General features: G+C 38.5%; 1 protein-coding gene across 1 annotated transcript in view; it reads left to right on the top strand.

Annotated features, from left to right (window-relative positions):
• The window catches only part of LOC127456213 (hepatocyte growth factor), a 55,077-nt gene extending 39,982 nt beyond the window's left edge, over nucleotides 1-15,095 (top strand). Inside the window, exons 11-18 of the mRNA XM_051724597.1 lie at nucleotides 1,263-1,399; nucleotides 4,124-4,156; nucleotides 4,341-4,446; nucleotides 7,736-7,810; nucleotides 8,072-8,221; nucleotides 9,761-9,867; nucleotides 11,666-11,808; nucleotides 14,899-15,095. Coding sequence (XP_051580557.1) covers nucleotides 1,263-1,399; nucleotides 4,124-4,156; nucleotides 4,341-4,446; nucleotides 7,736-7,810; nucleotides 8,072-8,221; nucleotides 9,761-9,867; nucleotides 11,666-11,808; nucleotides 14,899-15,081 — 934 coding nt within the window. The 3' untranslated portion in view covers nucleotides 15,082-15,095. The remainder of the gene's footprint in view (nucleotides 1-1,262; nucleotides 1,400-4,123; nucleotides 4,157-4,340; nucleotides 4,447-7,735; nucleotides 7,811-8,071; nucleotides 8,222-9,760; nucleotides 9,868-11,665; nucleotides 11,809-14,898) is intronic.
• Nucleotides 15,096-24,980: the final 9,885 nt, after the last annotated feature.

The raw sequence follows: 24,980 nt of genomic DNA, 5'->3' as shown, positions 1-24,980 counted from the left end.
TCTAATGTCTTTTTATGTTCGACAGACTTTTAAATGTATCCATTCATTTGTATAAAATATCACTAATTACAAAACTCACAATGTATATTTGTAACTACACTTTGTCATATCAACAGCTCGTTGTTACTCTAATTTAAGTCTCACAAGTCTTAAGCACACAAAACACAGTAATGATTCTTGGTTCATTTCGAGTCAGATATGACAAAATGAATGACTTGGTTCAGTTCAAGTTTTTGATTCACTAAAAATAACTGATTGATAAGAGTTATTCATTAATTGAAAGCACTGTATGTTTTACGCTGTAGATTTAAAACGAACGGTCTCATAAGAGTCATTCATTCGGGAATCGGACTACACTGGTCGCGCTGCATGTTTTACACTGCTGATTTAGTCGTGGTGGTAGCACAAGAAACATTTTTAGAGTATTTTAGCACATTGTTGCGTCCACACCGGTGATGCAAAAGTTCACAACTTTTGAAAATCTTTCCATTCCGATATTTGAGAAAAAAAGGGTTCGAGGTTCCCAACCCTACTCGCAATTTTGACTAAACCTGTATGATTGCCAGCTTTACGTTGCATTGTATTTTACAATGTTAAATACTGTACATCACAGTCAGGTGTTTACGTTTGCAAAGCATAAATACGCATGCATGTAAATAACACACTGAAGACATAGGGCAAGAGACAATCCTGTTAACTGGCCCAAACCTCTCTCACACTGGCCCCGTGCCATCAGGCCATCCGTATTGTTGAGCGTTGATTGTAGGAAACCTTGAGTAACACGGCAAGAATATAATTTTGTCATATGTAGATCTGTGTTCATCGCTGTAGCACTGACATTACTGCCAGAGAATTCTAGTGTCTCAGCATCTGTGAATCTCCCTGAATCTGGAAGATTCTTGAATGATTATGTGGAAAAACTTAGGGAAACATGTCATGATAAATGCATAAGCAAAATACTTCACTTTGCCTCCAGAGAGGAGCTCCTCACAGCTGGAGCTAATGCTGAACTTATGAGAAGGAGATGTTTCTCTTGACTGTTTTGCTGAATGGTTTTGGATGTATTGTCCTGTTACAAACAGACTTTTCGTTTTAGGATCAGTGAATATGATCTTGCCTGCTTTAATGATGCACCTGTGTATATTTAGACTTAAAATAGCCTATTGTGTGGCCCTCACTTTTAATCTGCAGGTGTTCTGCAAATATTCAATGTTTAAGTTTATTAAATAGTGGTGTAATGCTGAGAATTGTTTTTTTCTTAGTAAAGAAAGAGATGTAGGCTTTCTGACCACTGAACAGGCGGGGAACTTCTGCAGAAACCCGGACAAGGACAAGCACGGCCCATGGTGTTATACAAACAGTTCTTCAGTCCCCTGGGACTATTGCTTCCTCAAACACTGTAAGTGAGCAACACACAGCCTGAGCTAATAATATGACCTGTTTGAGACCTGCTTTAAGGGGTCACTTAAAATCCTGCTTGAAACATCAGTGTAAGTATCAGTGAAAGAGGTCTATTATGCACAAGCTCCACCAGCCCACGACTAGCTAATGTGACCTACTGACCAAGAAATTGTGTTCCTTTGACATTATACTGTTTGTTTAAATTGTTCATTTTAATTAACATTTCATTTTCATTTCCAGAGGTAAATATCTATTTTTAAAGGCAAGTGAATACTTTTGTTTGTACACGAATGTACTTTTCATGGAATATTCTGTTTTCAATACAAGTTAAGCGCAATCGACAGCATTTGTGGCATAATTCATTCTCATTTTGTCCCTCCTTTGCTTAACAAAAGGCAAAAATCTGTGTTCCAGTGCAACACTTACAATGGAAGTCAATGGGGTCGATCCGTAAATGTTAAAATACTCACAGTTTCAAAAGTATAGACAAAACTTAAACAATAAGGGCGCTGTTTTAAGTTAAGCGCAACGCAATGCCTTAAGACATAAGCGCAAAGTCAAAATTTTGTCATCATTTACTCACCCTCATGTTGTTCCAAACCTATGTGTCTTTCTTTATTTTGTGAAACACAAAAGGCAATGCAAGACAGAATGTTAGCCTCAGTCACCATTCACGTTTATTGCATCTTTTTCATACAATGAAAGTGAACGGTGACTGAGGTTGACATTATGTCTTGCATTTTTTGTGTTCCACTTAAGAAAGAAAGACATATGGGTTTGGATCAACAGTAAGGTGTGTAAATAATGACACAAGTTTTTATTTAAGGGTAAACTATCCCTATAACCTCCTGAGACCCGAGCGTGACTGCTGTGTGCATTTTCCATTTCCCTTTTTGGTTTGTAACTAGTAGCACCAAATAATAAAAAATAAAAAATAAATTTTTCTATATATGAGAAATCATTTTCTAAAAATGTATGTCCTCATATGTGGACAGCGAGACTACGCTGTGAAATTTTAAATAACACCAAGACATAGAAAAGTCAGATATTTTTCATCAAATAGTTTATTATGTTTCCAGGAGTGTTGATTATTCATGTTTTTGAGATGTTACAGACATTACATCAGAAATTAGCATAATTAATTCAGATTCAAAGTAATGTCCAGCATCATCCAATCACTGTCAATCATGTTAAAATAAAATGATACATTATAAATTCTGAATCTATGTACTGATTATCATTGTCACATGTCTGTCAAACATGTTGAGTGATCCAAACATCATCTGCAGCCTGAAACTGAACTTTTGATCAGATTTTAGGAGTGAATGCACTTAACTGCATAGAGAGATATAGGATGCTCCCTTGCTCCCTATTTAGTGAATGACTTAACCTCCAGTGTGCTGTCTGTCTGCACTGGTCTCAGAACAGTTTAAAATGCACCTTATTTTCATCCTAACTCCATATAAAGCCTCTGAAAGACACATTTATCAGCTTTTGGATGAACTCATTTATTCTCAATGTGATAATACACAGTAAATATATAAGAATGCATTTAATAATGTTAATGAATAGGATTATATTGTACAGTGATAACAACATAATATATAACAAAATGTATATTAAAATGAAGCTAAATGACCCACAGATGTGTTAGAGTTGAAAGTTATTCAAAATAACTAATAAGTTTGTTTTTTTCTACTTTTGAGGAAATGTGGTGCCAGTGTCCACGTATGTGGACATCATGTTTATCAGGACGCTGACGTGTGAAAAATTATCAGATTTTTTAAAGCGGCATATCAAACAAAACTAGAGACTCTCCTCTTTACAACCAAACAGGTTTCAATGAAAACACTTCAAGAGATTTCTTACCAGAGGCACTTTTGTTGGCGCTGTGCCCGTAGAAGTGCTTCACAGAAATTGACATCATGTGTTGTGTCACGTGACTCGGTGCGGCAGAAGTTTAACCCTTAAATGACAGTCTAGAGTCTTGTAAACAGTATTCAGTGTTTTTATCCATTTAAATTATGCGTTGCATATAGCGAAGCCAAAATACAACGTCCACGCATGAGGACGCGGGGTTGCATGAGGTTAAACGCAATTAAAATTGTTTCAATCTTCTACTTGAGTATTTTTCTCATTGGTTACTTTCCGTAATGGTATCCTATACTCATGTAGCACTACTGGGTGCTTTCTATGACATTAACAGTAACAACATTTCTGACCAATAAAACAGCTGGATTACAAGAGGTTCTGACACAACATGATGCTGTAAACAGACTTTATGCATTACATCGCTGCGTCACATGTGCTTTACTGTTGACTGGCACTCTCATCACAGACACCGCAGACTTGTGTTGAGCATGTAGGCCATGTGTTATGAATCTGCATACGGCACATCAATCACTCACACACTTTCCATAAAGGCTTCAGTTTAATTTAAGAGTGTAAAGTCCAGGTGGCTCTGACTGTCAGCACTCCCTCTGTCTTTGTCACACACACATGCACGGTCATACATTATATTTCAGTGTTGTGCAGTATTATTTGTCCCACATGCTGGATCAAGATTAGTCCTCGTGTCAGTGCTAAAGACCCCACACACGCTTTCACTCAAATTATACTCTAAACAGCCATCGCACCGGTGACAGCTTTGTTCATTTTTCATGCCTGTTCATTGCTTATGGCATAACAAAAATCTGTTTTTTCTTTTCCCCTTCCTTTTTAGGTGAGCCCTCGCAAAACAATCTGCCACAAAAAGGTAATCACGTCTTTCAAATGTTGTGCTGGACTATGTGTGATTTATTTGTATTTTTTTTTTCCATTTTCCGAAAGACATTATATGCTTTGTTTCAGATGGTGCCAGACTAATTTTTTTGTAAACACAGAATTTGTGCACGTGTCTCTCTTCTTTAAGTTTAACTTTTTTTTTTTTTTTTTTACAGCTGAGGTTACAAAGGCATCGTGTTTCGTTCACAAGCAGGTGAGAATCGTTGGTGGGGGTCCAGTATTGATTACAGAAGGCAGTTGGATGGTCAGCATACAGAAAGGGTGAATATAACTATATCTAAACATAAACGATATATTTGTCAAACTTTTTAACAACTTTTAATAATAACATAAACATTAGCACATTACATAATGCTGAACAAATCATTCGTTAATGTATATCCAAATAGAAACAAATGTCATGTCACAATCTAGTTGCCTTGTCTTCTCCATATCATGCATTGTTTGTCTTTCTAAGATTAATTTAATAGATAACATTGTTTGCATAATTTGGCAAATTTTTAGCTTGATTATAAATGATGCCCAGCGGGGGCCTGGGTAGCTCAGTGGTAAAGATGCTGACTGCCACCCCTGGAGTTCGCTAGTTCACTAGTTCGAATCCCAGGGCGTGCTGAGTGACTCCAGTCAGGTCTCCTAAGCAACCAAATTGGCCTGGTTGCTAGGGAGGGTAGAGTCACATGGGGTAACCTCCTCGTGGTCGCCATAATGTGGTTTGTTCTCGGTGGGGTGCGTGGTGAGTTGAGCGTGGATGCCGCAGTGGATGGTGTGAAGCCTCCATACACACTATGTCTCCGTGGCAACGTGCTCAGACACGGAGGCAACTGGGATTCGTCCTCTGCCACCCGGACTGAGGCGTATCACTACACGACCATGAGGACTTAGAGCGCATTGGGAGAAAAAAAAAAAAGATGCCCAGCAAAATATTCTGCTCGCAAGTGATGCTGTCCGCATTATCTTTGAAGCGCTTCAGATTTACCTCAGTTGCACATTTGCTTAATTCCAAATATGTTATAATGCCATTACAAGTTTTAAGCAAATCTAAAGTAACCCCATGGAACTGGGGTTTTGTGGATTTCACCATGTTTGGAAAAAGGAGCACAAAGATGTTTTCAACAGAAACAACATCACATCATCTTCCTTTAATTAACTGTTAAAAATAAAGGTTTGAGACATATAGCAATGCAGCTAGCTAAAATATTACATAAATATATTATTTAATAAACTCTTGTTTATTACTATTGTATATTGCACTATAATAATAATGATCTATTGGCAGTTAAGCGTGGGCAAAACATGACCTAATCTGAGTCAAAAGGAATCACTAGTTTGTAGTTTTAACACCTTGTTAACATGAGAGCTGCTGGTTAATTTAGTTTGATGTTTTTTTTTTTTTTTTACTTTTTAGATTTAATATCTAAGCAGCGGCAACAGTGCTTTTTTAAGTCCAAATTTTGCAGCCCTGTATTTAAGAACGTTCTCAAATGACAGTATAATCGTGATTATCATTTTCACCATAATCGTGCAACCCTGTATCATATTAAATACTAAAGGCCAAGTCCACACTAGAGGTCGACCGATAGTGGATTTTGCCGATACCGATAACTAAGGTGGTGAAAGCGGCAGATGACTTATTAATCGGCCGGTAGTTTTTATAATTGATTTATAGAATGTATAAAAAATAAATAAAATAAAAATAAAAATAAATCTCAAAAGTCTTTCCTTTTTTTTTTTTTTGTCTTTCCTTACTATGAAAAAATGAGGATGTGGTGCATAATATGGGACTTTTAACGATAAACAAGACCAAAATTAACTGCTCTGTATTAAGTATTTACCAAATTAAGCTTTTTATAGCCTATATATATTCACCATTTTGTGTGTGTATATATATATTATGGCTGTCCATTTAATGTGTTAATTCAGTGCGATTGCTATGGACTGTAGACCAATGATAGGGTTATGTTTAATCATATGGAAATAAACACTATATTGGATTCTAAAGCCACTTTTTGTATTTATTTTTATGCTTAACTTGTGTGCCTAAATAATATAATGCATTTAAATTTTCTGTATTATTATTAAAAATATATACAGTATATATATATATATATATATATATATATATATATATATATATACACACACACACACTACCGGTCAAAAGTTTTGAAAACTTACTCATTCTTTATTATAATTTTTTTCACATTTTAGAATAATAGTAAAGTCATCAAAACTATGGAATAACATAAATGGAACTATGGGAATTATGTTGTGACTAAACAAAATCCAAAATAAATCAAAACTGTGTTATATTTGAGCATCTTCAAAGTAGTCACCCTTTGTCTAGAATTTGCAGACATGTACTCTTGACATTTTCTCAACCAACTTCTTGAGGTATCACCCTGGGATGCTTTTTAAACAGTATTGAAGGAGTTCCCATCTATGTTGGGCACTTATTGGCTGCTTTTGTTTATTATTTGGTCCAAGTCATCCATTTCAAAAACTTCTTTTTATTTTTATTAAATTTTAGTTTTATAATGAAATAAATTAATATGGTGGCACAATTATATTTTTGTCTACAAAACTAATTTCAAACATTTAAACATACGCCTTCAGATCAAAAGATTTTTAAGATCATGAGAAACATTTCAGTCAAGTGTTTCAAAAGTTTTGTATATATATATATATATATATATCAATTATTTAAATATAACTATTTATAATTATTTAATCATTATATATTGAATTACTGTTATTTGAGGGGTGTTATCAACAAATATTTATGTATGCAATTAATTGCGATTTTATGTATGCATTTATGTGTGCAATTAATCGACATACCATGTAATTAATTTGATTAAAATTTTTAATTGATTCACAGCCTTAATATAGATATATACACAAGATAAATATCTTGTAAATAACAATTAAAAACCTCATCTGGTAAAAAAAAAATAAAATAAAATAAAAAAATATATATATATATATATGTGTGTGTGTGTGTATGCATTGAAGTGAAGATAATCCCAACGAGACGTCAGTGAGGCTGCTTTTATACTGTAGAATCAAGCCGTTCTAACTGTAGAGGAACACAGTGAAAATAAAATTATCAGCATAGATTTTTGCTGATAACCGATAGTTCCAAAAAGCAACTAGCGGCACCGATTAATCGGTAAAAACAATATATCGGTCTACCTCTAGTCCACACTAATACGTTTTCATTTGAAATGCCTCTCACCTGCACAAGAACGCTGTTTTCCCCCACCAAAAATAGAGCATTTCGAAAAAACAGCGCATACTTTGGAAAATGATGATGTTAGGAAACTGAAAACAATGTTCTCAAACGAAAACGGATTAGTGTGGATGTGGCCTTAGAGAAGTTCTCTCTTAAAAAAGCCATCACTATCAGATTCCCCTCTAAATAGCATGCAGTTGTCCATGAAGTCAGCGTGCGGACAGATCGACAGAATAAAGCCCTGTGCTGTCATGTTTTATAACGTGAGAGAGTAGTGTTGGATATGCGTCACTGTCTCATGTCTCTCTGTCTCTTCAGGAGCACTCACTTGTGCGGAGGATCTCTGGTCAGGGAGGAGTGGGTGCTGACAGACAGACAGTGCTTCTCGTCTTGGTAATTATCTCCAGCTTTGCTGCACAGTCACCAGCGTGCCCTGGCCATGACCTCTGGATTCTCAGGGTCACAAGGTCAATGATCAGGGGGCTTCAGTGATTTGTCTTATGCATGTAACCCAACAAATCAAAGCTGCGGATGTTTTTGGAACACGCAACTCTTGGCAGCCCTAAGACATCCATATATGTACACTTTCCCATTTAAAATTAAGGTCATACTTGGAATCCTAAATACAGGGCAATGATGTGCTTTTCTTCTCAGCGTGCCTGACCTATCAGAGTACAGAGTTTGGCTCGGTACAGCCCATTTGAACGAATCAAGTGAGAATGACTTCAACAGGCAAGAGAGACGAATCTCAAACGTCATCTGTGGCCCTGAAGGCTCTAGTCTCGCCCTACTGCGACTGACTCAGTAAGACCTGTCAATTAATCAATATATCCATCAATAACAGGAAATTGCACTTAAAGACTTTCGTCTGAAATATATATATTTTTTGTAAACTTTGTAAACATGTAATTCTGGTTCTGTTCACTCCACATTGTATTCCACTAGGTGGCAGTAAGCACTAGAAAAAATATTTTTTTCTCCATCACATTCCATCACAATATACAGATCTGAAATATAGGTGGCGCTCTAACACATTTTAGCCCTCACAGATGTGCTCATCCATAGACATTCAGTCTAATTTTCAGTTCAAGCACCACCCTCATTGTTTCATTGAATATCTCGGCCTCTGAGTGGACTAGAAGCTCAATCTAGGTGTCATTAGAAAGCTGTAATCCTCCTCTCTATGATGTTATAATAAAATGTATCAATAGTCGAAAACATATTTCCTGATGATTTGTTTAGCATGCTTTTCCACTGGATGGTATATTTTGTTCTGGATATCTAAGATATAACATTGGATTATTCAGCAAAGCAAGCTCACAGACAAGTGAACAATGGCTCATGTTTTAGAAAACTCCCTAAGGTAAAAGCAGATATAAACTTTTTAGCTATTTGGGGTTTACAGCAGCAGTTATCAGAGCATAAAAGAGACATTTGTATTTGATGACTTACAGAAATCATATTTCGCTTTGTGATTCTTTTGAAAATCTTTTGAACTGTGGTATTAGGGCAACAAAATAATCTACACAGTCACATTTCTGAGAATGAGAGCTTTCATTTGATATATAACATGTCTATTTATGTGCTATGTGAAAGATTTTATTTTGATATAAATATTTCTACCCCATTACCTCTAGGGGGCGATAATTTTCAGTGTGAATATTTTGAGGCCTTATTTTGTTATTTTACGTAATAAATGCAGAAGTGATGGATATCTCTGAAAAGTTCAGATTCTAAGCTTTCAGATGATACCTCATATGCCTGACTTATGTAAACGGAGACTTTAAGGTTTTAAGCGTAAACTGTTTTTGCGATATAGCGCCCCCCTATGGGGTCAATTACTTTTATGTTTCCTTTGTAGTGTAATTTGAATGTAGAAATATTTTTGGTTTAGGTTTTTCCTGTTTTAATAAATTAATTTAACTTTTAATTCAAAATCAACTAGTGGAAGTGAAGTGTGTTCAAAAATGCTCACCAATCGTTCGATCCTCTATGGCAGAGTTAGGGTCAACATTTAAACATGTTTACAAATTCAGCTAGAATCTACATGCATTATTAAACTTGCACTGAGCAACATTTAAACAACGTTTTGAAATCTACACAGTTGTACAACATTATTGTTTTATAAGGTTGTTGGAAATGCCATTGTAGTCATGCCAACTGAAGAAAGAACAAGTGTAATCTTTTAGAATTATAGTTTTTCCAAACAAAAGCCAATTTAAAATGAGCACTTTCAGTTTTTGACCAAGAAGATTCATTTTGGTGCATCACTAATAATACAGTCTCTTGCCGTTCTTATCCATTGCTGTTCTTATAAATGACCTCTCTCACTCTTTCACACAGACCAGCACTCCCGAGAGAGCATGTGAGAATTATTCAGCTGCCCGTGGCCGACTGCAGCATTCAGGAGGACACCATATGCTCTGTGTACGGCTGGGGTGAGACCAAAGGTAGGTTTAGTTCAAAGCTAGCCATCAGAGACTCGCCACCACCTTACAGTGTTATAGACACACAACATTGCTGTCATAGCTCTGGCACCAGTAGTAACATTAAATAAAATCAAAGAAAAACGAATACTATGCTCTGTTTCTAAGATTGAGATTTTAAGCTTCATTGTCCGGCAATGGTGATAAACATAACACAGTGTGAGGATCAGATTAATTTGGGTTTGGATTCCAGCAAACATACCAAGGCCCTGATTTACGAAAAGTTTGCATGTACAAAAAACATGTGAAAACAGTAATAGCATGTGCACAAAATAGCATGTCTTGGCAATTTTTGTGGGTTTCCCTTAAAGGGATATTTCACCCAAAAATGATTGGGTGCCAATCCCAGATGTGTAGGACTTTCTTTCTTCTGCTGAACACAAATGGAGATTTTTAGAAGAATATTTCAGCTCTGTAGCTCCTTACAATGCAAGTGAATGGGTGCCACAATTTTGAAGCTCCAAAAATCACATAAAGGTATCATAAAAGTAATCCAGTGGATTTTTTAATGTCTTCTGTAGCGAAATGCTAGGTGTGTGTAAGGAATAGATCAATATTTAAAAAAAAAATTCAAAAAATTCACGAGTGTCGAGGTCAAGCAGCTTCTCGCATGATGTAAGCACTTTGGGAAGTTCACGCAAGAACTGACATGTGAAATACGGAAAAATATGGAAGCCCAGTGTTGTTTACAACAGGTGGAGCATAGATGTTCATACATAGAAGCCTCATTCGGCTGGTTTGGAAATGTCAACAAGGAGAGCTGTTTAAATCGGTTTGAATGTAAGAGAATGGAGAAGACTTAGCTGCATAAACTGTTTTTCTGTGGAAACAATAGTGCAGTTCATAGGAACAGCTGCTAATGAGGTATCTACGTATGAATATCTATGCAGAGGAGGCTTACGTGCTTATGTCACGTGAGAGGAAGTTTGAACTTCATCCTTGACAATGAGCTTGTCGGAAGCAAACATTTTTAGTAAAAAAGTTTTAAATGTTGATCTCTTTCTTGCACACATAGTTTATGGTGGCTTTATGTGCTTTTTGGAGCTTCAAAGTTCTGGTCACCATTCACTTGCATTGTATGGACCTACAGAGCTGAAATATTCTTCTACAAATCTTCATTTGTGTTCTGCTGAAGAAAGTCACACACATCTGGGATGGCTTGAAGGTGAGAAAACGATGAGAGAATGTTAATTTTTGGGTGAACTGTCCCTTTAATGAATATGCAATTTAAAGCTTCAACAGGCACAAAATAAATTCAGATTGCATTTTCTTCTTTGAGGGTTACGAATTGAGGCGATTTCGTCCTCGCTCCGCAATCGTTCTGAACCTTATCATGAGTGTCGTACACGGGTATTCTGATCAACTGCTAAATCATATAATCATATAAATAAATGAATAGTAATTATAAATGCCAATTATAGTAAATATTATATCCTACATCATATTGAATAAAAAATAAAATGGCATTTAGTCTGAGCCGTAAGTGAGGCATGGTAACATTTGGTACTCCTTTTGCAGGGTGTATCCAACATATTTAAACGTGCAGTTCAGGGTCAGAAATTTAGGAGGGCAAAAATGCCATCAAATGTTGCAAAAAATGCCCCTGTAAATGTGTATGTATTGCAGTAAAAAACCTGCAATACATACACAATATGCACACGCAATTTGAAAGATTGCATGAGCAAATAAGCACCTAAGGTCCAAGTGTGAAAACAACATCACTTGCATATCTTCTCTAATGTGTCTTCTGTGGTTCTCTCAGGCACAGGACACGAGGGAACACTGAAGAGGGTTCACATGCCCATAGTAGGCAACGAACGATGCCAGCAGCTTCACAAAGGAGCTATTCAAATAACCAGTTCCAAACTGTGTGCTGGAGGAAGGAGGGATGAAGGAGTGTGTGATGTGAGTTTATTCAGAATGTGTTCCCTTTACTATAGACTCCTATGGTATTCAAAAATGGCACCTTCCTTTGGTATTCACGGTTATTTTTGACCAGAAGGTTTAGATGTGTAACCCTTTTTTTTTTTTATGATGATAATTACACCATTTTTTTCTTCCATGAATTAAGAACAAAACAATTATGCATTTATTTTGGTATTTCATGCTATTTTGATCTTATTTACATGTAAATTTCTGAATTTTACCATTAAGTTTCATATACAAATAAGCACATTTTTGGAAAAAAAATGACAAACTCAGAACCTACACTTCTATATGTTGAAACATGAAGAAAATATGACAATGTGACATAAATCAGAGGCAGATTGCTGCCATCTGGTGAATAAAATATAAATAACATGACTTGAACGGCATGTCATGCCAGTAACAGCCAGTAGATGACTTTAGACACATACTGTGTAGTCTGATGACTTGTAACCTAATTTTATATTTCATATTTTATCACAAGATATGCATTTGGATATATATTTATATTTATCAAACTATAATTTGTCAAAGTTTAGCATATTGAAATTGATTTGAAGTGTCAGTTTTAGCAGTTAATGTCATTATGCTTGCAATCAAACCTGACCATGGTGTTACAAAGAGAAAACACAGAATAAACATTTTTCTACCAATAATTTATTTCAAACATAAAAATGTAAAAACTCACAGTAAATGCATAATAATGTCAAGAAAATGAACATCAAGATACAGAAATGAACTGCAAAATTCTGAAAATTCAATTAAAGTAAAAAACAGAAAAATCAAAGTAAACATTTTATAATTTCAGACTTTCTATAGTAAATGTGTGTTTGTGTGTGTGTGTGTGTGCGAGTGTGTGCGTGTGTGCGTGTATGCGTGTGTGTGTGTGTATATGTGTATGACTGTGTGGTTGTGTGTGTATGTGTGCGAGTGTGTGTGTGTGTGTGTGTGGCTGTGTATGTGAGTGTCTGTGTGTACGTGTGTGTGTGTGTCTGTGTGTGTTTGTGTGCGTGCATGTGTGTGTATATGTGTGTGAGTATGAGTATGTGTGTGTGTGTGTGTGTGGTTGTGTATGTGTGTGAGTGTCTGTGTGTACGTGTGTGTGCGTGTGGTTGTGTATTTGTGTGTGTGTGTGTGTCTGTGTGTGTATGTGTGTGAGTTTGTGTGCGAGTGTGTGTGCGTGTGTGCGAGTGTGTACGTGTGTGCGAGTGTGTGTGTATGAGTGTCTGTGTGTATGTGTGTGTGTGCAAGTGTGTGTATGTGTGCGAGTGTGTGTGTGTGCGAGTGTGTGTCTGTGTGTGTGTGTGTGTGTATGTGTGTGTGTGTGTGTGTGTGTGTGTGTGTGTGTATGACTGTGTGGTTGTGTGTGTATGTGTGTGTGTGAGTGTCTGTGTGTACGTGTGTGTGCGTGTCTGTGTGTGGTTGTGTATGTGTGTGTTTGTGTGTGTGTATGTGTGTGTTCGTTAGTGTGTGTATGTATGCATGTGTGTGTGTGTATGACTGTGTGGTTGTGTGTTTATGTGTGTGAGTGTGTGTGTATGTGTGTGTGTGTGGTTGTGTATGAGTGTGTCTGTGTGTATGTGTGTGTGCGTGTGTCTGTGTGGTTGTGTGTGTATGTGTGCGAGTGTGCTTGCGTGTGTGTGTCTGTGTGTGCATGTCTGTGCGTGTGTGTGTGTGTGTGAGTGCATGTGCGTGTATGTGTGTATTTGTGTGAGAGTGTGTGTGTGTGTGCGTGCATGCGTGTGTGTCTGTGTATATGTGTGTGAGTGTGTCTGTGTGTGTTTGTGTGTGCGTGTGTGTGCATGTCTGTGTGTGTGCACGTGCGTGTGTCTGTGTGTGGTTGTGTGTGCATGTGTGCAAGTGTGTGTGTGTCTATGTGTGCATGTGTGTGTGTATATGTGTGTGAGTGCATCTGTGTGTGTGTGTGTGCATGTGCGTGTGTGTGTGTTCTGCATTGTGAGTGTTATCATCTCAACCCTTCATTTCTGTGTGTGTATGTTCAGCATTGTGGCTGATTAATTGGTTTTATTTGACCAATGTAAAAAAAAAAAAAAAGTCACTCCAGTTCATTTTTGTGTGTATGTAAGTGTGTTTGTGTGTGAGTAGGTGTGTATGTTTTGCACTAAGGATGTTTTAGAGTCTCACTCTGTAATTTCTGTCTGTTTTTTTCTGCATTGTGGCTGATTTATTGATTGTATTTGACAGATAAAAAAAAGAAGAAGAAAAAAAAGAACTGTTTTCAGTCTTTCCCATTCATTTTCAATGGTCAGTCAATTTTGACCATGAAAACCAAAGGTGTTTTTTTATGTTCAGATGGCAAATGGAGGAAAAGTCATGAAGTCTTGTACTGCACAGATAAAGGAAAATAGTTTTTTTTTTAATGTATTTCGGTCAAAAATGACCGAATACCATCGGAGGGTTAATATAATTTATCTCATTCACAGACACATTTTATTAGTTTTGTTGAACAAATTCTACCATAGCTTTTGTTAAAGATTTGGTTCACCCAAAATGGAACATTCTGTCATCATTTACTCTCCCTCATGTTGCTACAAATCCTTATGAGTTTCTTTCATCCTTGGAACACAAAAGAGATTTTAGGCAGAATGACAGTCTTTCATTGCTGTGAAAGTGAATGAGGACTTAGATTGTCAGTCCTGTCAATCTTCTTTTGTTTTCAACGCAAGAAAGAAAGAAAGTCATATTGGTTTTAGGCCTTGACTTTGTGGATATATTGAATATTCACGATGATTTTGCTGCCAATGCATTACACATTTTGAATCTACTCAGCTACAATGATTGTTTGGCTGAAATGATGGTTCCTCTGATTTTAATGATTTATGGCATTTCAGAGCAAATACATTTTATAAAGATGCATATATAGAAAATCGTCAATATGCTGAAACATATTGAGATATGATTTTTGAAGCCATATCGCCCAGCCCTAATGGGTTTAGAACATCATGAGGGTGAGTAAATGATGACAGAATTTTCATTTTTGGGTGAACTATCCCTTTAACTCAATATTGTGACGTAATTATGATGTGTTTATTTTTTTCATGCCCACAGAAAGACTATGGTGGCCCGCTAGTATGCCAAGAGAGTAACAGTAAAGTCATTGTTGGAGTGAGCATAAACGGCCGAGGATGTGGCCGACATAACCGGCCCGCCATTTTCGAGAACGTGGCCTTCTATACTGGATGGATCCATAAAGTGTTCAAACACTATCCCAACTCGGAACTAAACTACTGATGCTGAACTGATGATTAAATAATTCCCATATAAGCCAATGGTTTGGATTTCAAATAAGTTCTGAGCAGCTCGAGTTGAAAAAAGTTCTTCAAAACTTTCACAGCTTGGCCGAGAAACATGTATTCAGAAACTGGCTGAAACTCTTGCTCTGAATTCAAGCAATCTCTACACCTAATAATGCCAGAACTGCAGAGCGAGGCGATGGGAGACAGATTCTCTGAAGGCTAAATTAGCAGCTGATAGATAAAGACTACTGGAGCGAAGTATGGACATGTTTCAAGAATCAATAGCAATTCCTGGCCACCAACCTAAAACCTCAAGTCCTCGAAGGGAAATCTTGACTGTGCATTCGTGTGTACATACAACCCACGCATTACCTATCAAACGAACAATCTGGACTTCAGTTTGATATTGGAATCAGAGACTTAAACCAAGTTAAAGTCTGGATTCAGACCAGGATTTGATATATGGATAGAAACTCTGAGATCCTCCCTGAATCCCAACGAGAATCTGCCATTCCCTCCTCTAAAACAATTCAAAGTTGACTGACATACCCACAAAATATTTCGGACACTCCTCATACAGAAAGAGGACTGTTATGATGATAAAACTCTCATTAACAGTGTTATTCAAAAAGCCCCTTTATAAAGTATAAGCCGTTAGCATAGTGTGAGCAGAATAAATGTAGAATATCTTAATGCTTTTACGCTCCTGATAATACTTGAAAACACACATGCAAGAAATCACTGTGTCGCCGTTACAAGTTTATATGTTGTCATATAGGTGTTCCGTCAAATTGCATTGATATATTGTTCACAATCCTCAACGAAGGTGACATGACCTGAGGCTTGTAATGATAGTCGTTATAACATATAAGGATCTGATGTTCCAGAAATACCCCATGTTTGCTTTAGAGTGGAATTCAGAGGAGCGTTTGGAAATGTGTGTTGTAAATACTGTGGTCATGGGAGTGTGCGAATCACTCCCAGTTCTTTCGTAGGTCTCATAGACCTTTATAAGTTGCTAGGGCACGGTGGCCTCTTCCATTCCAGTGCTGTTTTGTCTCATTGGGTGGTTTTATATATTTGTAAATTTATCTGTATTCAATGCACATTTTGGCGGTGTGTTATGATAAACGAGTGGATAAAAACCACAGGTAACACTTTACAATAAGGTTCAATTTGTTAATACTAGGAAATGGCATTAGGTGTCATGAACTAACAATGAGCAATATGTGTTTACAGCATTTATTAGCCTCGATTAATGTGATTCAATAGTTTAGGTTAACGCACTTAGGGGTTTTCACACTGTTCAATGCCAAGGATCCCTAAATAGGACCCATTTATGCAAAAAGTGTGATTTCATAAAGATTTCATGATTGTAACAGGGTTAAAATGGGAAAGGAGGAGGCAGGGACCCGCTGAACGGTTAAAATAATATTTAATGAAATAAACGGCAGCTGCGTGTGGCTCTCTCTCTCCCGAACTTCCGAATCCCGCTGAACTTATCCCTCTCCTCGGCTGATTAGCCCGATTGGGGGCCGGGCCATGACTACGCTCTTCGTCACACTCCTCCCTCCTTTGCCTCAGGCCGTGGGAACCCCCGGCATAACGTACATCCCCCCCGGGGCCCTTGTTGCCCCGCCTGCCGGCAGGCTTTTCCCCACCTCTCCAGACCTGGGGAGGGGGACAACGGGAGGGAAAAACAAAAACAAAAAAAAGAGGAGAAGGAAAGGGCAAGGCGGAGCGACCCTGAGAGAGAGAGAGGAGAGAGAGAACAAAACTTGCTCGCCGGTTCCCAGACACGCCGCCGCCAGGTCCTCGATCACTCCTCCACCCTCTGGCGGATGACAGCCACTCCTCCCCGGGTAGACCGGAGCCAGTCCTCTGACCCCTGGTGGATGGAACGCCCCTCCGCATTTTGCCGGCTGTTAAGGAGCCCCTCCGCGGCTGGCAGTGGCTCCACCGCTCCAGGAGGCTGCCAGCGAGCCCCTCCTCCCCTCGCAGACTTTGGGTGGACGTCCAGGCAGCCGTCCAGGCGGCCGGCAGCGACTCCTCCGTCCCCCTGCTCCTTTGGGTGGATGGCAGTGGCGTGGACTCCACGACAGCGCATCCCTCCTCCTTCCCGGGTTTTGGCACCAATGTAACAGGGTTGCTAGCTTCATGGGAAAGGAGGAGGCGGGAACCAGCTGAACGGTCAAAATATGATTTAACGAAACAAAAAGACACACAACACAAATGCACACACGGCAGCTGCATGTGGCTCTCTCTCTCCCGAACTGCCGCGTTCCGCTGCATTTATCCCTCTCCTCGGCTGATTAGCCTGATTGGGGGCCGGGCGTGCATAGTCATGGCCCGGCCCCGCCCTCCTCCTCGTCACAATGATGTTTGCACTAAAGCCAAAAGATTTCAGAGTGAATAAAGTCTTGCATTTTGTTCTGTTAACCGCACAAAGTTATTGTATTTCTTCAGAAGACTTGGAGTATAGTGTATGAGCCGTATTGATTAATTTTACTTTGGTTTTATGGCCTTTTTTGGTCCTTTTTCGAGCTTGACAAACCAGAGTCACTATTCACATGTGTTATAACAAATAAACCTTGTGAAAAAAATTTATTCACCTTTTGTGTACCTCGGCAGGAACCTTTTGTGTCCCCATTGACTTCCATTGTAAGTGTCTCACAGGAACACAGATTTTGGCTTTTTTTTAAAAGGAGGGACGAGTCCAAATGAATTTTTGTGGTAATCAACATTATGCCACAAATGCTGTCGATTGAGCTGAACTTGTATCGAACCCATAATACTTCTTTAATTAACAGGTTAAACTGAAGTATTTAACCTGAAAGGGGTATTTGACCCCTATAAATCAAATGCAGGAGGCAAATCTTGCCCCTTAATGGTAAAGTAAATTTTTGACACTGGTTTGAAGTGACATTAGAGTAAATAATGACAGAATTGTAATTTTTCGGGTTAATTATACCTTTAATAATATTAATTTCTACCCACCATTAGATTATTGTATTTTATTGTAATGTCAAATTTTTGCAATTGTTTTGCTTTTTTACATTTTTACACCAATTTTCTCTGAGATTTTCTGTGGATCCCCAGTTTGAAATCTCCACCACAAACTAATGTTAACATAAATAACTTTTAATTAAAATATATATATATATATATATATATATATATATATATATATATATATATATATATATATATATATATATATTTGTATATGTTGAAATTAACATGATTAAAGGATTAGTTCACCCAAAAATGAAAAGTCAGTGATTGTTTACAAGAAATGCATCAATTCTTTGACTACAAACTCTTCAGACATGTTTAGTAAGTTCTGTTCTCTGTTTTGTGTGCAGCTGTGTTGTGTTCTGTTGTCACTATTGCTGTGGAGGACCTGTTTTTAGATAAACAAAATGGGTTTTCGCTTGAACGCCCCAATGTCGTGAGGGGGCTGCGTGAACTCTTGCTCTCGTGTCCTATCATGAACGCACACAGGAGATCAACTGTCAGTGAACATTTAAACTAAATAATACATTCGATTTCAGTTTGTTTCTCATCAAATCTTATCGTCTCATGGAATAATTTATTAGACTTCTGAATTATACTTTTGTGTTCTTTTGAAACTTGAAGAGGTGGTCACCATAAACTGTCATTGTATGACATCACTGAGCACAACACCTATTCACAATTTCTCCCTTTGCATCAAGAAAAAGAAAGAAAGTCAAATAGGGTTATAACAACACAGGGGTGAGTAAACAATGACTGAATTTTCATTTTGGGTGAAATATTTATTTAATAAGTGCTGTAAAACTTTTGTTCATTGTTAGCTCTTGTTAACTGTTGTAGTTAACTAATGCTAATCAGTACAACTCAATGTAAAGTGTAACCAAACTATACAAAAAGAATGACATGAGACTGACCTATATTGCGCCTTTAAGAATAAGTGTGTTGAACTGTGCATGTGTTTTGTGTGTGCGTGTGCGCGCAGTGCTGCAAATCTCAGATGCATTTCGCAGCAGTGTCAACTAGAAGCGTGCACCTCTGCAGGACAGAGAGAAAACAGAGCAAACATTTGCATACATGTAGGCTCTCATGTAAACATCCGAGAAAAAAGGCAGTTTGGGAAATGTACAGACTAAGCAGTTGTAAGATAAATCTGAGTGATTTGCTCTCTTGTGTGGTCTTGGATCACGTCTCATTCTCTCATGCTGGCCTGCCTCCAAAAACAATCAGCTTGGGAAATTACCTCCAAAAATCATGTCGGCTTAAACAAATGGCTTTCTGAGTGATGGCTTGTAAGTGTTTGTATTCCAACCACTCCCGATGCTAATTATGTTGGTTAAAATGAAGGATGAGTTTAATTTGTAAGAGTCCTAAGGCACAGGACCTTATTAAAGGACGTTGTTGAACATGTTGCGATTAGTGTTACTAAAGCACAAGACGAGGCAAAAGAGCCCTTTAGTGTGTTTCCTCATTTAACTTTGCGATTTATCGGAAAAACTGCAGTGTTTACTTCTGTTTTCGTCCAGTTTTGTTCATTTTCTTTGTAACAATATGAAACCTGTGGAAATGTAGAAGCTGCTGGGCTTGTTCTGAGCATTTCAGAGAACGTTGAGACACATTTAGTGTCACTAAAGTCAGAGTTCATGCATACTTCACTGTAGTCAATCAGTTGCTCTATGAATTCTTTTAAGCTTGTGATGAAATGCCACTCTCTGAAGTTTCATTTGTGTCTCATTTATGAATGTACAGTGAGCTGCTATATGAATGATGTGAAGTTGTAAAATGTTGTCTTTGTACAGTGTGTTTAATGTCTCATTTATTCATGTACAGTATGGTAATATTCTCATTGTATTATTCACATCTTATTCCAATAACAGTATTTATCAACTTTGCCTGTGTTTGTGTTTATTAGTGTGTGTGTGTGTATATATATATATATATATATATATACATATATGCATATCTCATAAATATCTCTCAAATAGCAACAATAAAGATAAAGAAAATCAAAGAATTTGGATCGCTGACTGGGGAAGGATTGTGCTTTTGTGTACGTCTCTTGTGCGTTTTCGATCCTCTAAACCAAATCTCAGTATAGTGAATTCAAAGTTGGGCCCTTTGAACAATTTTGGGCTACAGTGCCCAGATTGAGCAGGATTGAGGTCTGTTTATCCTGAAGTTCTTGAGGGCAAAACCCTCATCTCTTGGTGTAAACAGCCAACATCCTAAAGCCTTATGCTTCATTCCAGACAGCTCAGAACTCTGGTGATTGGAACCCTGGTTTCAGTGAGTAGCGTCATTTCACGTGTGGTTGACTGGAATGCACCAAGGTCGGAAGTGGGAAATTTCAACTCGGAGAGGTATTAGGGTTTTGGGGAATAACGGAATATTCTGTTGGGTTTGGATTGGATCTATGGATTGATCTCGGAAGAATATATATTCAAATATATTATCACACAAAGAAAAGTTTTTAAAGAGTCTGTGTTGACTGTCCTTTTGTCTATAGACTATCATTATACTGTACCTTGAAATTCTGCAGCCATCTTTTGGTGGGTAATCTTCAATATGATATATTCAGAAATAATTTAACATTTGCTGTTTTCATTATTAGTGGTGCTTGCTAAGACAAGACTAATACTATTGCTCATAATTTTAGCAAAACCCTTAACCTGAGTATTACACTTTGACACGTAACATTTACAGAGTTTAAGCTACAGGCATGAATTATACTGTCAGGGTTCCCACGTATCCTGGAAAACTTGGAATTTTGCAATGCAATTTTCCAGTCATGGAAAAGTCATGGGAAATTAGAAAAATACCTAAATGTCCTGGAAAATATTTTAGTATAATAAAATGGTTTGATTGTGTTGCTAGCAAGGTTTTCGTTACATGTACAAAAACGTGGTAAAGATAGGACTAGGAATAGGAGTCAAATACACAAATTTGTGTCGTTTTGTCACTGCCGGAAGCTGCGCATTATGAAACAACAGGCTCGTTTGAGCTGCCAAATGCTTTGCCTTGAAAGTAGACAAGAGCAGGTGGCTGCAGTCAGGGGAAGAGTGAAATAAGAGCTTTTAAGTTGGACAGTTCTCACTTCACGTAGTGGATCAACCACTACAAGATCAAAGGCAGATATCATGTGACAAATGTGCTTTGCTGTTAATAAAGTGGATGCAATTTAAATTCTGTTGCTTTTAAATTAAAATAAATATGATGAACAAGACACTTAATGTACCTGTAATTTAATTCCCCCCATAAGACGTGTAGTTCCATCCATTTTAATTTGAATAAAGACACGTATTTTAGATATTTCAGAAATACGTATGATACCAATCACATATCCTATACAGAGATTGCATTGTCAGAGTGTTGGGAATATTCACATATAATTTATACTCATAAAAACATGATATTAGAGATACAAAATCAAACATTTTAAAAGAGAACAAAACATCACGGTTGTTTAAGCCAATGAGCATTAACCCCTGTCATCAGCAAGTCATTTCCCATCGTGCCTGCAGTTCGCACAGCTCGGAAAAAACAACTGCGCCACTGCGCCACCTGCCTGCTCCAATCGCGTGCTTGGCAATCGCGGTCCAACCGAGACAGATCACTTGATTGGTTACAGCTACAGCCAATCGCGTGCTTGGCAATCACGGTCCAACCGAGACAGATCACTTGATTGGTTAGAGCTACGGCCAATCGTGTGCTTGGCAATCACGGTCCAACCGAGGCAGATCACTTGATTGTTACGCTATGGCCAATCGCGTGCTTGGCTACAGCAGCGCATGCACAGTGAGAGGCGGCACTCATGAAATTTGTCATTTGTAAACAAGCTGAATGATCTGGTACGTGTACCGACTTACTGAATGAGAGTAGCATGTTTTTCCTTTACTTCAGCATCGGCATGTGAGTCTAAATCTTTCACCACAGAGAGAAACGGGCGGAAGAGCTATTAATGCATAAAAGTGACTGATGTTTATACACACTGAGGGGCTTTCATATGACTCACGTCAGCTCTGCCGAATACATTGAAGTCTATGAAGTGACGCTTCAGCGAAACCGCAGCTCCAACTTCACACCAAAGTGTTTTTACACACATTTTGCTTCACAAGTGATGTCTTTGACAGTACAAAGCTACAAGAAATATTTTAAAACTGTCCAAATTTATGAAGAGAAATTGCAAGTCTTAATTATTATCTTATCGTTGCCAAGTATCCAGAGACTCCAATTACTGAACTAACGCTGGCGCTAAACGGAGCGTTGATGCCTCAACACAACTCATGTGAAATGCGCTTTACAATGACCAAAGGACATTACTGAAACTCAAAATTATTATTATTAGGCTATTATTATTGTCTTTTCTGATAAAAGTCATGCTCAGCAGTTGAAATGCTGTAGGAAATGATACAATACACCTGCTTTGTTCTTATAATGCTTAAACATTCTATTAAAGTCTCTTGGCAGATTTCGGTGGTGAACGACTCAAAATGATTCAATGACTCGCTCATTGCACATAAGACACTCATTTGACGCCATCTAGTGGCATCTCCAGAAAGGGTCACTGAACTAATCAATTAATTAAACTGAACAAATTTGTGAAATAGAAGCAAGCCACAACGATGTACCCTTTATTTCTGCACAATTGTGACAGAATGTCATGGAATATGACCTATTTGGATGAAAATTAATGTTTGAATGTACAATTAATCAATTAAAATTCTGATATGTCCTAGTGTGATAATTAAACTAAAAAAGTCACTGATTTAATTGAATAAATAAATAATCTGCAAGTGATGCATGTTTCAAAATGAATGTGTAGAGCCGGCTGCTTATACACTGAAAACACCTCATTATGATCATCAAGCGCGCTGTTGTGTGTGTGAAATGACAGAGATCACTTTGAAGTGTTCAGCACATACAGACTATGAATTTATGAAATTAAATCACAGCTTTACAGGGATTAACAATCACACTGGGCCATGGAGCAAACTGCTTATCTGGAGGTGATAAACTACCATCAAAAACAAAAAGAAACTGCAAAATAAAAGCTAGATTTAAATGGACGCATGTGTTTTTTTAAATATTACACTTGTTGGCTGCATAAAATGTCCTGGAAAACTGTGGGAACCCTGTACTGGGTGCTTAAGCAATTTGGCAAGTAGCAAAATAAATAAATGCCCTAGTAACCCAAGTAGGTATAGCTGCAGGCCGGAGACATCCAAATGGGGGCGGGATCTCCAAAAGAGGGTGGGGTTACTCCAAAAGGGGGCTTCACTTCCACTCAGGGTTAAGGTTACGGAAAGGGTTAGGTAAGGGGCTCCCTATATCTTTGCTGGTGGTTTGGAGCTCCCGCCCAATGCCTGCAGCTATATCCTTCTCTAGCAACCTCCCAGATTCGTCAAAGAAATTAACTGAAAACAAGGTTGCCAACTGTAACATATTTAAGTGGCGGAAAATGTCTTAAAATTCATTAACATCTTAGCAAACACTAAGCAACACTCTGGCAGCTAACCACAACAACATAGGATCATGGCGGAGAGTTTTACCAGAGACTATTTAGCCCGAGACGGAGCACTTGTATAAAAACGAATGGGAGGAATCGGAACGCTCAGTATGGCGGATGTAGGCGCAGTCATATTTACTTTTGCACAGCGAAATTCCACGAACGAAGAAGGCGTCGGTGGACATTGAGCACATGTGAAACCAGCAAAAAAAATGAATCGTCAAGCAGCCTATTTGTAACGTTGTTGGCTGCTGACAATGACGAAGATGACGTAAAGATGAAGAACCCAAGTGCAGTTTATTATATAAGTGAAATCCAAAAACCCTAACCATAAACGTGATCTAACAAAAACATAAACTAGACTTGACTATGACTACAAAACAACATTCACATTCAATACTTGACACCCAGACAATGCAAACATGAGGGCTTAAATACAAGACATGGGAGAACATAAACCAATGAACAAACAGAACTCATAACAAGCTAATTAAACAATAACCCAATGAAAACATGACACGAGAACATGGAAGGAAAACAGATACATGATACATGACTAGGGAAACAGGAGCACATGACATGAAACAGGAACTAGAATTTCAAAATAAAAGACATGAATCAACAAAATACACCTAACATATCCCCCCCACTAAGGGGTGGTTCCTGACACACCAACACATAAACAAAACATAATGACATAAATTCAAAGTTCTGTAGGGAGCGGGGGGGGGGGGTGTCTTGAGGTGTGGGGCATGGCGTGGCGAGAAAGGGTGAGGGGCATGGGACCAAGGCAAGGTCCGTGGGGGGTGAAGCCATGAGAGGCTCGAGGGGCGGAGCCATGGAAGGTGGTGCCCGGAGAGTAGCCGAAGACTCGAAGGGCCAGGGTGGAGCCGATGGCAGGGAGGACCAAGGCGGTGCTGGAGGCTCGGAGGAGCAAGGCGGAGCTGAGGGATCGGAAGACTGAGGTGGAGCCGGTGGGACTAAGGACCAAGGTGGAGCCGTAGGGAAGGAGGTCCACAGTGAAGCTGACAGTTCGGAGGGACGAGGTGCAGCCAGAGGATCGGAGAGCCAAAGCGGAGCCAGGTGACCAACAGACCAAGGAGGAGCCGGAGGGACGAGGGACCCCGGCACAGCCGACAGGCTGAAGGACCGTAGTGGAGCCGAGGGAACGCCGAGCTGAGGCAATGTCGAGGGACCGACAGGCCAAGGTGAAGTCCAGGGCTCGGAGGGTCCAGGCGGGGTCGGAGGGCCGAAAGTTCCCCTTGCCTGCTCAGGAGAACTAAGGGTGGGTATAAGGGTGGGAACCATCTCCAGGTCCTACTGCTCAGGTGTGGCTGTGACATGGCATGGAGCAGGCTGAGGCGTTGCGGTGATGT

This window comes from Myxocyprinus asiaticus, chromosome 18 (assembly GCF_019703515.2).
Source record: "Myxocyprinus asiaticus isolate MX2 ecotype Aquarium Trade chromosome 18, UBuf_Myxa_2, whole genome shotgun sequence".
NCBI lineage: Eukaryota > Metazoa > Chordata > Actinopteri > Cypriniformes > Catostomidae > Myxocyprinus > Myxocyprinus asiaticus.
The sequence above is the reverse complement of the archived record's forward strand: the minus strand, read 5'-3'. Positions and strand labels throughout refer to the sequence as shown.